This window comes from Canis aureus, chromosome 19, assembly GCF_053574225.1.
Source record: "Canis aureus isolate CA01 chromosome 19, VMU_Caureus_v.1.0, whole genome shotgun sequence".
NCBI lineage: Eukaryota > Metazoa > Chordata > Mammalia > Carnivora > Canidae > Canis > Canis aureus.
This window is the reverse complement of record NC_135629.1, coordinates 46,332,023-46,347,101: the sequence shown is the minus strand read 5'-3', so window position 1 is coordinate 46,347,101 and position 15,079 is coordinate 46,332,023. Positions and strand designations below refer to the sequence as shown.

Here is a 15,079-nt window from a genome sequence, read left to right as displayed (position 1 = left end):
TGGCTCACACTTACGGAACCTTTCCACAGGCCAGGCATTGGGCCAAGGGCTCTGTGTGCCTCATCTCACTGGAGAGTTCTAGCAAACCTAAGCAATGGGTGTTATTAGTGTGTCCAATCTACAGATGGGCACACTGAGCAAGAAGAGGGTACAGGACTTGCCAGGAAGTGGTGGTTTTAGGGATTCAAACCCAGGCCTTCTGGATCAGGGATATACTGGTTGGCACCTCACAGAGAAAGCCCATTATATGTGGGAGGAAAGCGAGGTACAGGTTAGGGAAGGGGCTAAGATTGCAGCCCTGAAGATGAATCAGAGCCAACCCTGGAGACTATCCTATGAGTATAGTGAGAGCAAAGACCCAGATACCCACTCCCCTGGCTACATGGTATCAGAAACAGGGCAGCCAGGGGCAGAGGGATTTGTGAAGCCTTCCTGGGAGAGGAGAGAGGAAAAGCCACAGTGAATGGGGAGAAATGACACGTCTCTTTATTGAGTGGGTGAAGGAAGGTGATTCCAGGACAGATTCTTAACCCATGAAACGGACTTACTTGGCTTCCCTCTTCCAAGAAGAAGCTCAACCTTCACCCCCAACTCCCAGTAAGCCGTGGAGTCAGACAGCTACCTCTCTGGCTCTGTGGCACTAAGCAAGTTGTTGAACCTCCCTGAGCCTCAGTTTTCCTCATCTATAAAATGGGTGCCTGTGAGGATTAAATAAGGCAATGGAGATTAAAGTCGTCAACACCATACTTGTAGACTGTTGGATAAATGGGGCTTGTTGTTGATATTATTAGTTTTGAGGCAAACTCACCCTCACATGCATCTGCTAATTATATGCAATATTCATTCATCAAATATTTATGGAGCCTTTAAAAACGTTGAGTGGCCCGGCAAAATGCTGTAAGGCATATAGGAAGCTCTAGACCAGCATTCCCACCACTATGATTTCGTGTGTGCTATTCCCTCCACCTAGAGCACCATGTCCCTTCTGCTTAGCTCCCCCTCATCTTCTGAAACACAGGCAAGTGTTGGGTGAGGGTGGGGGTGGGTAAAAGGAGGTTTCCCAAAGGAACAGAACCCTGGACACCACCTTCCCTGGTTCCCTCAGATTGTCCCTGTCCCTCCCACTCTGACCCTTCCAGCATGAGGCCAGGAATAGCCCTGGGTCTCCAGAAACAGTGCCTAGTATGGAGTAGGTGCTCAACTAATTCTTGCTGAGTAAATATATGAATGAATTCGTGGAGGAACCAGGTGACACTTGGTATTTGCAGCCTCAGGACTCTGCCAAGCCCTAGCAAGTGGATGGTGGGCGGAGGAGGCAATGGGACTCCAAGTAGACAAAGAAATGAGAGGGGACAGAGGCAAGACCTGTAAAAGGTGGTCTCCTATGTGTTGCTGTCAGGTATGTATGCAAGAGTTTGCATTTGTGTGTATTTGCTAGCGTTACCAGGGCAGGCAGGTGTATGTGTACGTGTATGTGTGTGTGTATAAGGTCATAAGCTTACCTATACCCTCTGAATGCAGGTGATGATCTGTACATGTGTTGGGGGTGCAGTATGTGGGACAGTATGTGGGACATGCTAGTATGCATGAGTTTAGGTATGTGAGGGCTTGCAGGTGATATGTTAATTAGAAACATATGTCATGGTGTGTGTATATGTGTTCGTGTTATACACTTGTATGGAAAGTGTATTTATTTACTTGTGTGTATACATCATCATTCACCTGCTCAAAGGGGCTGCTTTGAATGTCCAGGCAAGTGTCATCATGCACATATACACGTGGCCTTGGCATGTGCTTGTGTGTACACATGTGTATTTTTTGGGATTGGGGGCCCTAACGGGTTTCCATAAGTACATGCTTGTATGTCAGGGCATGAGTAGATCAAACATGTTTGGATACATCCATGTCCTCAAACATGCAGGTGGACACACATGCATATATTTCTTCTGTGTGGAAGAATGGCTGTGTTCTGTATACATGTGTGTGTTCACATATGAATGTGCACATGTGTCCATGAGCTTGCATTCACAGGCATGTGGTCTTCCTGGAGCCATAGTGGATCCTGGGCATTTCTGTCCACATGGAATGAGTGTGTGTATGAACGTTTCAGTGCATGTGTATACAGATATGGGCAAACGTAAATGCGCCTCTGGTTGGGGATGTAGGTATTTCCCCATCCCCAAGAATAAGCTCAGATCCATGGAAAGCCCTCTCAGCCCAGCTCCACTGCTCCCCTACCCCCTCTCCCTTCCCATTCACCCCTTCAGCCCCCTGGCCTCTCCACTCTGGGCACCATCCCTCCCTGTATTTCACCCTCTCTCCATTTCTCTGATCTCCCCTTCTGCTTCTCCCAGCGTTATTCCATCCCTCATATATCTCAGGGCTTTACTTCCCACCCCACCCATGGCCTTGCCCCTCCCAGCAACACCCCTCCACTCTGCTGGTGATTCCCTTCCTGTAAGTTCCACAGAATCATCCAACACAATTCTTCCCCCAGGCCTCCATTTCTGGAAGCCTCACTCTTCTTATTTCCCCCCTCCCTTCGCACCACCCCCGCAGTCCAGCCTCCAGTTTGCGTCAGAGTGAAGGGTGAGATTCACCCTCCCTCACACACACACAACTAGGCAAACCTTCCAGAGGAACCCAACTTGGAGGGTGTGAGGCAGGATGGGGTGGGGTGGGAGGAGCAGAGGAGAGAATCAGCCAGGAACACTCACGTGGGCCCCCTCCTCCCGGGCCAGCCCCTCGCCCCGCCCCGCCCTCACTGCTAGACGACTTAGAGGAGGGGAAGAGAAGCCAATACACGGTTTGGACGTTCACCTCGGCCTTCTCTTAGGCCTAGCCCGTGGCGGTTCCAGGGGGTCCTCTCCACCTCCCCATTCCCTTAACTCCATAGGTCAGGGGGTAGTTTGCTTTCAATCTATAGGCCCTTCTGTCGCCATCAGCCACGGTCAGGAATGAGCTCAGGGAAAGCAGGTCCCTGTCCCTTTAAGAACACCCGCGTCCACGCCTGCCCAGCCCCGCGCGACAGCACTCTGGAAGTCGCCGCGGCAGGGAGCCGGCGGGCGGGGCCGGGTTTGTGAATGGAGAGACAGAGGGGGAGGGGAGGAAGGAGGAGGGGCGGCGGGGGCGGTTCCCAGCTCTGGGCCTGTTCCCTGGGGTCCAGGCGGAAACCGGGGTTCAGCTCTCCCTCTCTCTCTCTTTCTCTCTGTCCAAACACAGTCCCCGCTGCCTAAGATCTCCCGAAGCCTGACATCTCAGGCCTGACCATCACACTTCTTTCCCGACCTCAGCCTTCTTGGGGCGAGTAGGTGTGAATGAGGGGGGATGGACCCCAGTCCTCGAAACCCAAGGTTGAGACCTCTATAAGCTTTGAGCCCCTGTTTGCCACCACCGCCGCCGCCTAAGGTCTCCCAGAGCCTGAGTTCTCAGCAGGAATGCCCGGAACGCCTGACCGGTGGGCTGACTTCACTCCCACTCCAGCCTCGGAAGTGAGGGGCAGGGATCATGCCCCCCTCCTGTGTCGTTCTCCTCCCCCCCAACCCCAACGCAGAGTGTGGGCCTGGGCGTGGGCCTCGGTGCAGATGGCGTTCAGGCCCCAAAATAGCTCCACCCCACCTCTCTCTCCCTCCCTTCGGCGCAAAGTGGGTGAGGTGAGCATGCCGGGAGGGGCGCAGACGGGCACTGCACCCTGGAGGGGTCGGCTCCCGACGAAGAAGGCCCGCCCGTTACGCGTTCCCAGAGTGCTGGAGGGGGCGGGGAGTGGGGAGGCCCTCAGGCGATTTCCCCAGCCCCCACTCGGGAGTCCGAAGAGTTAACGGGAAAAGCGCCCCCAGACCCCAATCACAACCCTCTCAGGACGGAGGGGTCTTCCCCAGCCCCTCCGCAGGACTCCTCACACCCAAGGCTGGAAGATTCCTAGAGCTCCCCGAGGTCCTGATGGTCAAGTCTCCTTACCCAAATCTTACGTGCCCAGGGCTTGGAGACCCCTCCCTCTGCACTCCTCTTCGAATTCGAATTCGGAGCCCAGTCCACGTCGCTGAGAACCCACAGCCCAGCTCACTGCACAGGACTCCTTCCAAGTACCCTACAGGACCCATTCGAACTACCCAACCCAGCTCTTCCACACCTGGTCTACACAGACTCCCCAGTCTAGACTAGGGATCCGGATAGAGGCTCAGGTGCCTGCTGGCGTCCACATGGGCCTCCGCTTTCAGCCACGTCCGTAGGACCCCCAGCGACCCCCACCAGGACCCCCTGAAAATGCAGCTACATCTGCACGGATCACCCCCTCCGGCGCCCTGACGCGTCTACAAGGGTTAGCGCCCCTCTCAAAAGTCCAGCCGCGTGGACTCGGGTCATCCTCTCTGGAGCCCAGCCGCATCCACACGGACCCCGAGCCCAGTCCGGGTTCCCAGCCCCACGGCCTCGCCTCCTACCTCCTACGCAAAGTAGAGACATGTCTCCGGGGTCGCCGGCGGGCCGGCTCCGTCAGGCAGAGCTTAGCAGCCCCTGGGCTGGGGCATGGCCGGGGCTGCAGCCCGCGCTCAGCTCACGCCGGGGCCCGGCCTCCGCCGCCGGCCATCTTGGTTCAGCACCGGGGGTGCGGACAGCTCCTGACGTGGTGCCGCTGTGGGGCCGGCGGGCGGAGCCGGGGACGCCTGATGGGGCGGGGGCGCTGCAGGCTTGGGGGGGCTTTAAAGGGCCGGCGCCGGGTGGGGGCTCCCCGCCCCCAGGGCTCCGGGACCGAAAGGACAGAGAACGGCCCCACTCAGCCTCAGCCTCCCTACTGGCTCTGCGTGTTGCCATCTCTCCTGGAGTCTCTCTGTGGGTTCTCTGGCTCTCTCTTGAGTCTTTTGCTGTCTCTTGGCTTTCCCTCTTTTCCTCTGCCTCTAACTCTGTGTCTGTCTTGTTGCCTGTTTCTCTCTCTCTTTCTCTCCCTGCGTCTCTCTGTTACTCTTTTTGTCTCCTCGTCTCTTTTGGTCATGTGTCTCCCTCTGAGCCTCTCTCTATCCAGTCTCTGTCTCTGCCACTCCCTGTCTAGGCCTCCTTCTGAGTATGTTTCACTCTTTAAGCCACTCAGCCTGTGGATCTTTGCACACACTCATCCATCCTTGAAGGATTCCATCCTTCACTCCCTTGTGTAACTAACAAACTCCTATTCATCCATCAATACCCAGTTTGAACACCCCCTCTTCCTGGAAGCCTTCCCTGACTCCCCCAAACTGACCCTGTCTTCTGGACTCCCCCAGCCCCCCAACTCTTCCCCTGGCTCAGCCCTGACCCCCACACATCTCTGCTCTCTAGCCCTGTCCCCACTTATCTACCTGGGCAGTTCCATGTGTGCCAGTGTCCTACAAACCTGTTCACTGTGTCATCTTCATTATGTAGAATGGCACTAGAAGCTGAACCCCACAGAGTCCTTTGCCCCCAGCACACGTGAAGGAGCTTCATGAATACAGAATGAATACGACTTGTCAGTTGCAAATGAGGCCTATACTTAAAACCCAACTCTGTCTCTAATCCCTAACATGATCTTGGGCAAGTGGTCATGTGACCACTCTATGCCTCATTTTCCCTATCCACAGAATGGGGACAATAAAAGGACTTGCCTCACAGAATTACAGATGTTATGTAAGCTAATACCTGAAAGAACTTGGAATAGTAATGTATATTGTCACTTATTGTTAACTCTCACTGCTTTTTCAATTTCTATTACGTATCAATTATCTCTAGGTAAGGAATAAGGGGTAGCAATGACACGCTTGAATAAAGAACATTATCACCACAAAGACCCCATGGCCTCTCCTCTATCTCATTGTCCCTCCTCTCAGAAAGAACTATCCCAAATTTTGTTTTTTGTTCTAAATAGAACAATAGTTCTGTACAGTTTTACCACATATTTATCAACAAACAACACGTGGTTTAGTTTTGTGTGTTTTTGGACTTTATGTAACTAGAATAAAATTATTACATATCTTACTAACCTTTTCTGTTTGTTCAACATGATTTTGCTGATATTCATCCACATTTCTGCATGGGGCTGTAATACATGAATTTTTCACTGCTTTACAGTATCCTCTGGATTTACTATACTTTTGATTATTTATCTATCTTCTAGTTGGGGAACCTTAAGATTGCTTCCACTTTGAGTTTATTTAGAAAAAAACTTTTATAATCATTCTCAGAAATGTAGGCTGGTGCACATGGATTAGACAGTTAGATCATAGGACACCCACACGCTCAGCTTCACGAGATAACATCAAATTGTTTTTTGACATGCCTCCAACTATTTTTATCACACCCGTACCATATAAGCATTCAGTTGCTCCACACCCTTATCAACACTTGGAATACTCTCAGTTTTTGGATCATGCCAAAATGGAGGGGGAGAACTGGTGCTTCATTTTGGTTTTGATTTGCTTTCTTATTGCTTTTGAGAGGGACCTTTTCACGTAATTATTGATTTCTACTTAGGGTGAAATGCTTGTTCAAGTTTTTTATCCATTTTTAAAAAGATTTTTTTTTTATTTATTTATTTTAGAGAAAGAGAGAGTACATGTGAGCAGAGTGGGGAAGGGGTAGATGGAAAGGGAGAGAGAGAGAGAGAATCTCGAGCAGATTCTATGCTGAGCATGGAGCCTGACACAGGGCTCAATCTCACAATCCTGAGATCACGACCTGAGCCAAAGTCAAGAGTCGGAGTCTTAACCAACTAAGTCACCCAGACGCCCCTTTTTATCCATTTTTTAAAATGTGACTATTGGGGCACCTGGGTGACTCAGTAGGTTGGACGTCTGACTCTTGATTTCAGCTCAGGCCATGATCTCAAGGTTGTGAGATAGAGCCCGGCATCACTGGGCTCCCAGCTCAGCAGGGTAGTCTGCTTAATATTCTCTCTCCCTCTCCCTCTGCCCCTCCCTGCTTTGTATGCTCTCTTACTCTCTCTCAAATAAATAAATAAATAAATCTTTAAAAAATAAATGAAATGTGATTATAATTTCCTACTGGGGCAGCCCCAGTGGCTCAGCGGTTTAGCGCCACCTTCAGCCCAGGGTGTGATCCTGGAGACCCGGGATCAAGTCCCAGGTCGGGCTCCCTGCATGGAGCCTGCTTCTCCCTCTGCCTGTGTCTCTGCCTCTGTGTCTCTCTCTCTGTGTCTCTCATAAATAAATATTTTAAAAAATAATAATAATAATTTCCTACTGATGTGTAGTTCATTAACCTTATTAGATATGACTCCTTAAAAAAATGATATGAATCCTTTGTTGGTTTAATGTGTACTTTTAAAAAATTCCAATTTTGTGTCCTGTTTTCATTCTATTTCTGGTATCATTTTCTAAACAAAAGCTCTTAATTTTTTAAAATAAACTTTATATTTTTTAAAAATTTTTATTTATTTACGATAGTCACAGAGAGAGAGAGAGAGAGGCAGAGACATAGGCAGAGGGAGAAGCAGGCTCCATGCACCGGGAGCCCGACGTGGGACTCGATCCCGGGTCTCCAGGATCGCGCCCTGGGCCAAAGGCAGGCGCTAAACCTCTGCGCCACCCAGGGATCCCAAAAATAAATTTTATATTTTGGAAAAATTTTAGATATACAGAAAAGTTGTAGAGGTATTGAGTTGTAAAAATGTATAGGGTGTTTTTGGGGCAGCCCGGGTGGCTCAGTGGTTTACCGCCACCTTCTGCCCAGGGTGTGATCCTGGGTACCCGGGATCGGGTCCCGCGTCGGGCTTCCTGTATGGAGCCTGTTTCTCACTAGGCCTGTGTCTTTGCCTCTCTCTCTCTCTCTCTCTCTCTCTCTGTGTCTCTCATGAATAAATAAATAAAATATTTAATTAAAAAATATATAGAGTGTTTTTGTATACTCTTCACCTAGCTTGCCCTAACGTTGCCATCTAACATGTGGTTACAGGAGATACATGTCAAAAGGAAAAATTTAGGGGTGTCTGGGTGGCTCAGTGGTTAAGCATCTGCCATCGGTTCAGGTCATGATCCCAGGGTCCTGGGATGGAGTCCCACACTGTGGGGGCTGCAGGGAGCCTGCTTTTTTCTCTGCCTCTCCTTCAGCTTGTGCTCTCTCTCTCAAATAAATAAATAAATAAATAAATAAATAAATAAATAAAATCTTTAAAAATAAAGTAAAACATTTACATTTGCACTTATTATTAACTAAATTGTAAACTTTGTGTTTCACAGCATTCCACTAATGTTCTCTTCCTAGTCCAACATCCAATCCAGGGTCCTACATTATATTTAATTATCCTATCTCCTTGGTCTCCGCCTATCTGTGAGTTCTTAGTCTTTCCTTATCATTTATGACCTCAATGTATTTAAAGAGTACTCGTCAGGAATTTTGCAGACAGTCCCTTGATTTGGGCTTATCTAATGTTTTCTCATTATTAGACTGGGGTTATGGACTTTAGGGGGAAGATCACAGAGATCAGGTTCCTTCATTGTCACCAAAGGTCCCTGATGCCTACATGACATCACAGGGGATGTTAACTTTGATCATCTGCCAAGCTGGGCAAACGCCATCTCCCATGCTGTCTGCCAAGTTTATCCACTGTCAAGTTATTCTTTTTATCTTTTCCTATTTTGCTCTTTATAACCAAATCACTAAGCCCAGCCCACCCTCATGGTGAGGAATTATGCTTCATTTCCTGGAGCAGGAGTATCTAGGAAGCACTTAATTTTAAATTTTTTTATTGCTGTAAAATACACATAACAAAATTTACCATTTTAACCATTTTGAAGTGTACAATTTTTTACAGTTATAATGTTGTGCAACCACTACTTCTACCTAGTAATAAAACATTTCCATCACCCCAAAAGGAAACCATATCCCCATTGGCAGTCTCTACCCATATCCTGTTCCCAGGCCCTGGCAACCACCAATCTGCTTTCTGTGTCTATGGATTTAATTTAAAATTCTTCAATTTAGGAGCACCTGGGTGGCACAGTCGGTTAAGCATCTGCCTTTAGCTCAGCTCATGATCTCAGGGTCCTGGCATTGAGCCCCATATTGGGCTCCCTGCTCTGTAGGGAGTCTGCTTCTCCCTCTGCCCCTCCCCCTGCTCATGCTCTTTCTCTGTCAAATAAATAATCATAAATAAATAAATAAATAAATAAAATTCTTCAACTTAATCTTTTCCTTTGCAGTTAAGAAAATAAAAGACAATTTTATTTCCTCCATACCAGTTCTTGGAACTTTCGTTTCTTTTTCCTGCCTTAGGATGCAGGCCAGTGCCTTCAGTACAATCTCAGATACCATGGTAACTGACATCCTTGCCTTGTCTGCCCAGCTTAAAGAGAACATTTCAATATTCACTGCTAAATGTGATATCTGCTGGGGGGTTTTAATAGAAAATCGAGTTAAAGAGGTCCACTTCTATTTCCATTTTGCTAAGATTTTTTGCTTTTATCAAACATGGGTGGCAAATTTTAGCAATTACATTTCCTGAATCAATTGGGTTGCCCGTATAACTTTTCCTCTTTAATCTGTTAATGTGAATTATATTCTCTCAATGTTTGATATGCATTAATCTCTCCTGTTCTCTCTTTTGCTCATAAGTTATCCCCCTCTATCTGCCAAAGCCTCTGATAAATTGATCATTCGGATCCAATTAATTTTTAAACCCCACTGGCCCATTTTGCTCCACCAACAGCTCTGTTACTTCCAAAGCTATTTATTTGAGCTATCTCAGCCCTCTATTTAATTATGCCATGCTGCCTCCATCTTTCTCTTGCACTCTCTTCTCTGCAGCCCCTTCCTTCCCTGACTCCTCTTACTATGCATCTACACTCAGATCTTCTGCAAATTCATACTACTCTCTGTCTTTCCATCTCTCTTCTCTTGGCTTCTGATGTTTCACTCTCTTTACCATCTTATGGAATCCACAGAGAAAAGTCATTGAAAGACACATATAATGGCAGATAGTACACAGACTGGTGAGAAATACAAGTCCATGCACACACACAAGGAAGAAAAGGAAGAAACTCATACGTGCACATGTGCACACAAACACACACACACACACACACACACACCTCCCAGCCAGTGAGCTCCTGGCAATCCCCAACAGCCCAAACTTGTCCATTTCCTATCCCAAGAGCTTTAGCATAGCCCCACCCACAGCACCTATTGAGCTCAACTTTTTATTTTTTATTTTTATTTTTTTAAAGATTTATTTATTTATTCATTTATTTTTGATAGACATAGAGAGAGAGAGAGGCAGAGACACAGGAGGAGGGAGAAGCAGGCTCCATGCCGGTAGCCCAACGCGGGACTCGATCCTAGGACTCCAGGATCGCACCCTGGGCCAAAGGTAGGCGCCAAACGGCTGAGCCACCCAGGGATCCCCGAGCTCAACTTTTTAATGGGGAATGAGCAGAGCTGCTTCTAGAGCCCCAAACCCAGGGCAACCATGCTTGGTCATCGAATAAATTCCCAATCTTTACTGGGTATGTCTGATGTTTCTGGCACTGTACAAAGCTCCACAGGGGGGAAAGATATGAATCAGATGTCAATCAATTTGTTCAGCAAGCATTTGCTGGCACCATCTGGATGCTGAGAATTACTCTTATCAGCAGGTTCCACTGGGTGACATGGGTTCTAGTACAAAAGTTGGAAACGAACAAGTAAACATACACAGAAGAAATCAAGGAAAATTATGAAGAATATGAGGAGGGTCCCCTGATAGAAAGGAATGGTGGAGGATGGGATAATTGCCTTGGGGAGGAGATAGCACATGAGCTGAGGCCCAGAGGAGAAGGACCAGGCCTGGGGAGAGTTGGGGGAGGGTCATTCAAGACAGCAGAGCAGGTGCAAAGGCTCTAAGGTAGGACTATGCCTGGTGTACTAGAAGAATATCAAAGAAGCTGGTGTGGCTGGAATAGAGTGAGAGAAAAGGAAGATGAGTGAGAGGCTTGGGATATGGGTAAAGGTCTAAGATGCAGAGACAGAGAGAGAAATAAAGAGAGAGAGACTGTGAATGAGAAGGAGAGATTGGGCCTTTACTTTTTGGGGAAGAACATAAGTCCAGCAGGACCTGAGGCTCTATAGGCATCTTATTGTCACTGAGGCCTCATTCTTACCCATGTCTCCCCCACCCCCAGACTCCTTACTAATGCCCCACCTGCACTGGTGGGGGAGGGGGGGCGGCGACCACCCTGTACCAAGAATGGTTAAGCACACAGTAGGTATTTCATAAATGTGAATGAGCTAGTATGTCAGAGGGAGGGAGGGAGAAAGGAAGGAGGAGGTGATGGGCAGGGATACAGAGGTACAGATCATGTGGGGTCTCCTGGCCACAGGGAAGAGTGTGGGTTTTATTCAAAGGGCAATGGGAGCCATGAGAGAGCTTTGAGCAGAGAAGGAACACAATCTGATTTATGATTTTTTTAAAGATTCTACTTTATTTATTCATAGAGATGCAGCGCTAAACCGCTGCACCACCAGGGCTGCCCTGATTTATGATTTAAGATTCCAGGGAATCCCTGGGTGGCTCAGCGGTTTTGTGCCTGCCTTCGGCCCAGGGCATGATCCTGGAGTCCCAGGATCGAGTCCTGCATAGGGCTTCCTGCATGGAGCCTGCTTCTCCCTCTGCCTATGCCTCTGCCTCTCTTTCTCTCTTGATGTCTCTTATGAAAAAATAAATAAAATCTTTAAAAAAAAAGAATCCCTGGGGAGTTGGGGGATTGGGGGGGATTGGGGTGACAGTGATGGGCATTAAGAGGGGCATGTGATGTGATGAGCACTGGCTATTATATGCAACTGATGAATTACTGAACTCTACATCTGAAACTAATTATGTACTATATGTTGGCTAATTGAATTTAAAAAAATCCGTCTGAGACTGCCAAGGGAGCAGGGATGGTTGGGACAGGAGTGTGGGTGACAGGAGGCCAGGGCAGCATCCAGATGGCAGATGACAGGGTCTATGAGAATGAGGAATGGTTCAGGTTCATTCTGGAGTCTGAGCCTAAAGGACCAGCCAATGAACTGGACAAGCAGGCATAAGGGAAGAGAAGTGACAAGAATGAGACCAGATTTGGGGTCTGGGAGGCTGGGAGATGGTGAAGCCATCCATCATATTGATGGAGAAGTGGCAGATCTTGGGGTGAAAAACAGGTCTGTACTTTGGACTTGCTGAGCTGGAAATGCCTTCAAGACGCCCAATGAGAATACCCAGTACAGTTGGATATTTGAGTCTGATACGCAGAGGATAGGTTGGGCTGGTGATACAAATGGGATAGAATCAACCTGAGATGGAGTGTGGCCACTTGGGGCCAGAATGTAGACAGAGCATGAAGGGCCACCTGGCCTCCAGGACCAAAACCAAGACTTCAAACCGAGGGGTCCACTTCCACATGTTTGTCCATCCCCAACTATAGTCCCTGATATCAGGGCAACAGGCAATGGTAAGAGCAGGGAACATGGAATTCAGAGCCCTTGTGATTACCATATACTCTTATCTTCTTCTCCCCACATTTCTGTGGTCAATGGCCTAGGGTACTGGGGTGGAGTGAGTGGGGGTGGAGGAGTACTGAGGGAGATGAAGTAGATAGAAGTAGGTGATGCTGCGTTCAAAGGTGTCCTGAGTGGAAAGAAAGGCAGTACTCATATGGTTCCAGAAAACCTACTGTGTACTTGGCAATGTGCTGAATGCCTGATAAGTGCTATTTCCCCCAATCCTTTGAAACATAAAGTGGGTGCAATAGTATATTCATTTTATAGACAGGAAGACCGAGTTCCTGAGAGGTTGGAAGGGTGTGAAATGAAGCTGTACCAACTCTCAGAATAAGCCATTTCTTTAATACAGTTGTTTGTGTAATCATTCATTCAATGAACACAACCTGGATCCATACCCATGTGCATGTAATGCCCAGGGTCTGGGGGACCATCTGAAGTCTGGAAGGGGATGTGGGGCAACAGAACCCAATATCTAAGGGCAGGGCATGGACAAAGGAAGGGAGAGGGATTAGAGGGAAGGAGGCTCTGCTTGGGATGCTGGGAAACTATTGCTGGAAGAGTGGAAGCTGTAGAGCGAGGACATCCTGCTAGGGACAATAGGAATTGGAGGAAGGGCATTCCCAGCAAAGGGCACTGTGAATGCAAATGCTCTGAGGCTCTGAGGACCTCTTGCTGGATCTACTTGGGACCCTCAGGCCAGTGGTCACAAAGAGAAATCAATGAGGGCAACCTCAGTTTATCACATAAAACAGGGATTAAAAACAGTAATTATTTTCTAGAGAACTAATGGGACGAGGGCGGTGCTGGCCCTTTGCAAGGTCCCAGCCGTGACCTGCAGGGCTCTAGCAAGGGACTCATTCAAAGAAGCAAGGAATTGGACTGGCTTGAGGAGGGCGGACAATATAAAAGGATGATTGGATCAAGAGATACGATAGGTCCAGAGGGAGTGGGAGCGGGGCTCAGCTCACACCTCCAGAGTACCAGCAGGTGGCAGCACTGGGCCGAAGGGCGATCGCAAGGCTGCAAGCCGGCCACTTGCAGGCAAGGACCCTCTCAAGAGTCAGGGACCCTCTCAAAGGGAGCCAGGGACTGCGCAGAACTCTACCAGTGTTCACTCCTTTAATCCCCTTAACTGATTTTACAGAGAGGGAAACAGAGCAAAACTGTAAGCCATGTGCCCGAGGTCACACAGCAGGTGAGAGGCAGAGTTGGGATTCAAATCTAGGCAGGTCACTGGGATCCTTAATCCCTATACTCCCAAATCCTCCTAGAATGATAGTTTAAAACAAAACAAGGACTCCCTTCAACAATTATTGAGCTCTTCCTGTGTACCTTACACGCCATCCCACAGGTATGTACAATCATTTCCATTTTACAGATGAGGAAAACTGAAGCACAAACAAAGGACTCTGGGAGCCAAGGTGGTTCTATGCCCAATGTGAGAATGTCAAGAGTATGTGAGGCTCGTCCACTGTTGGCCCTGGGTCCAGCTCAGGGGAGCGATCAGTAGGAACTTGGAGCCTCTGCCCTCTCCAGCCTCCAAACCCCCACAGCCACCACTGCTCCCAAATAAATCCCTTGCCATGCCCCAGGCCAGGGCTGCACCCTCATTTATGCCACCCCTTCAGATCTTGCTTTCCCACCACAGATGACCTGGACTTGTACCCAGATGTGGAGGAGTGGGGGGTATGAGGGGCTAAGAATATTCGACTAGGGGCCTTGATGCTATCACTTTTGACAAATGGGAAAACCGCAGATCAGAGACACCAAGGTATTTGCCCAAGATACACAGGCAATATAAGGCACAGCTGGACTTGAACTCAGGGCTTTGGGCTCTCATGCTTCTAGGAATACCAATGAAGGCACTGTCAGGCAGGGCTGTGTCAACCCCTCTCACCCAGCATTCCCAAGGACTCTAGGGTCCTCTGAAAATGTTGAGACTCATACACACTGATTCGGAATGCAAAAGGTAAACTGCAAAGTTCAAATGAATCAATGTTTAATTATGTTCAGGAACAGGCGTCAGCTTTATTGGGATTAAAGTTGATGCATCAGAAAACAGGTCTGGGGTGGGATGTGGTCTTGCTGGGAAGACCCCAGCTGGGTCACTGCCAGCTGTCTACTGAAGAGAGCTACTTGTGGCCAGTCGATTTCCAAAGGAAAACAATAAATTACAGGATAGCTAACCAGGTGAGAGTTTAGCACATGCTGGGCTGGATCCTGCACGTTTTAAATCATTTAATCTCCACAGAGACCCTCCTAGGTGAAGGCGGTTATGATAGGGGTTCAAACGATGGGGAAACTGAGGCACGGAGCAGTCACAAGCTGGGGAGGGACATAGTTGGGATTTGAAACCCACCAGGCTTGGGGGGTGAACCTTTGACCTCCGTGTTGTCCTCAGCCTTGTGTTTCCTGTCCAGTCATTAGTGGGATGGGAGATGCGAGTACGACGGTGACTGTCTGACTTGGTTCGGGTGTGGATGTAAGGACATGGTGCTGCCTGGGGTGGGAAGCCTGGTGGACCCATCTCTGTCCCCTCTAACCAGCTCCCAAGACTGCAAGCCACCCAGGCAGGTCACCTCCTGCTCTGGATCAGATCGGG

The 15,079-nt window shown here is 48.6% G+C and overlaps 1 protein-coding gene across 1 annotated transcript in view; it reads right to left on the bottom strand.

The window, feature by feature from the left end:
- Positions 1 to 4,629, bottom strand: part of UNC13A (unc-13 homolog A) — a 64,767-nt gene extending 60,138 nt beyond the window's left edge. Inside the window, exon 1 of the mRNA XM_077859453.1 lies at positions 4,440 to 4,629. Coding sequence (XP_077715579.1) covers positions 4,440 to 4,461 — 22 coding nt within the window. The 5' untranslated portion in view covers positions 4,462 to 4,629. The remainder of the gene's footprint in view (positions 1 to 4,439) is intronic.
- Between the last annotated feature and the right edge of the window lie 10,450 nt (positions 4,630 to 15,079).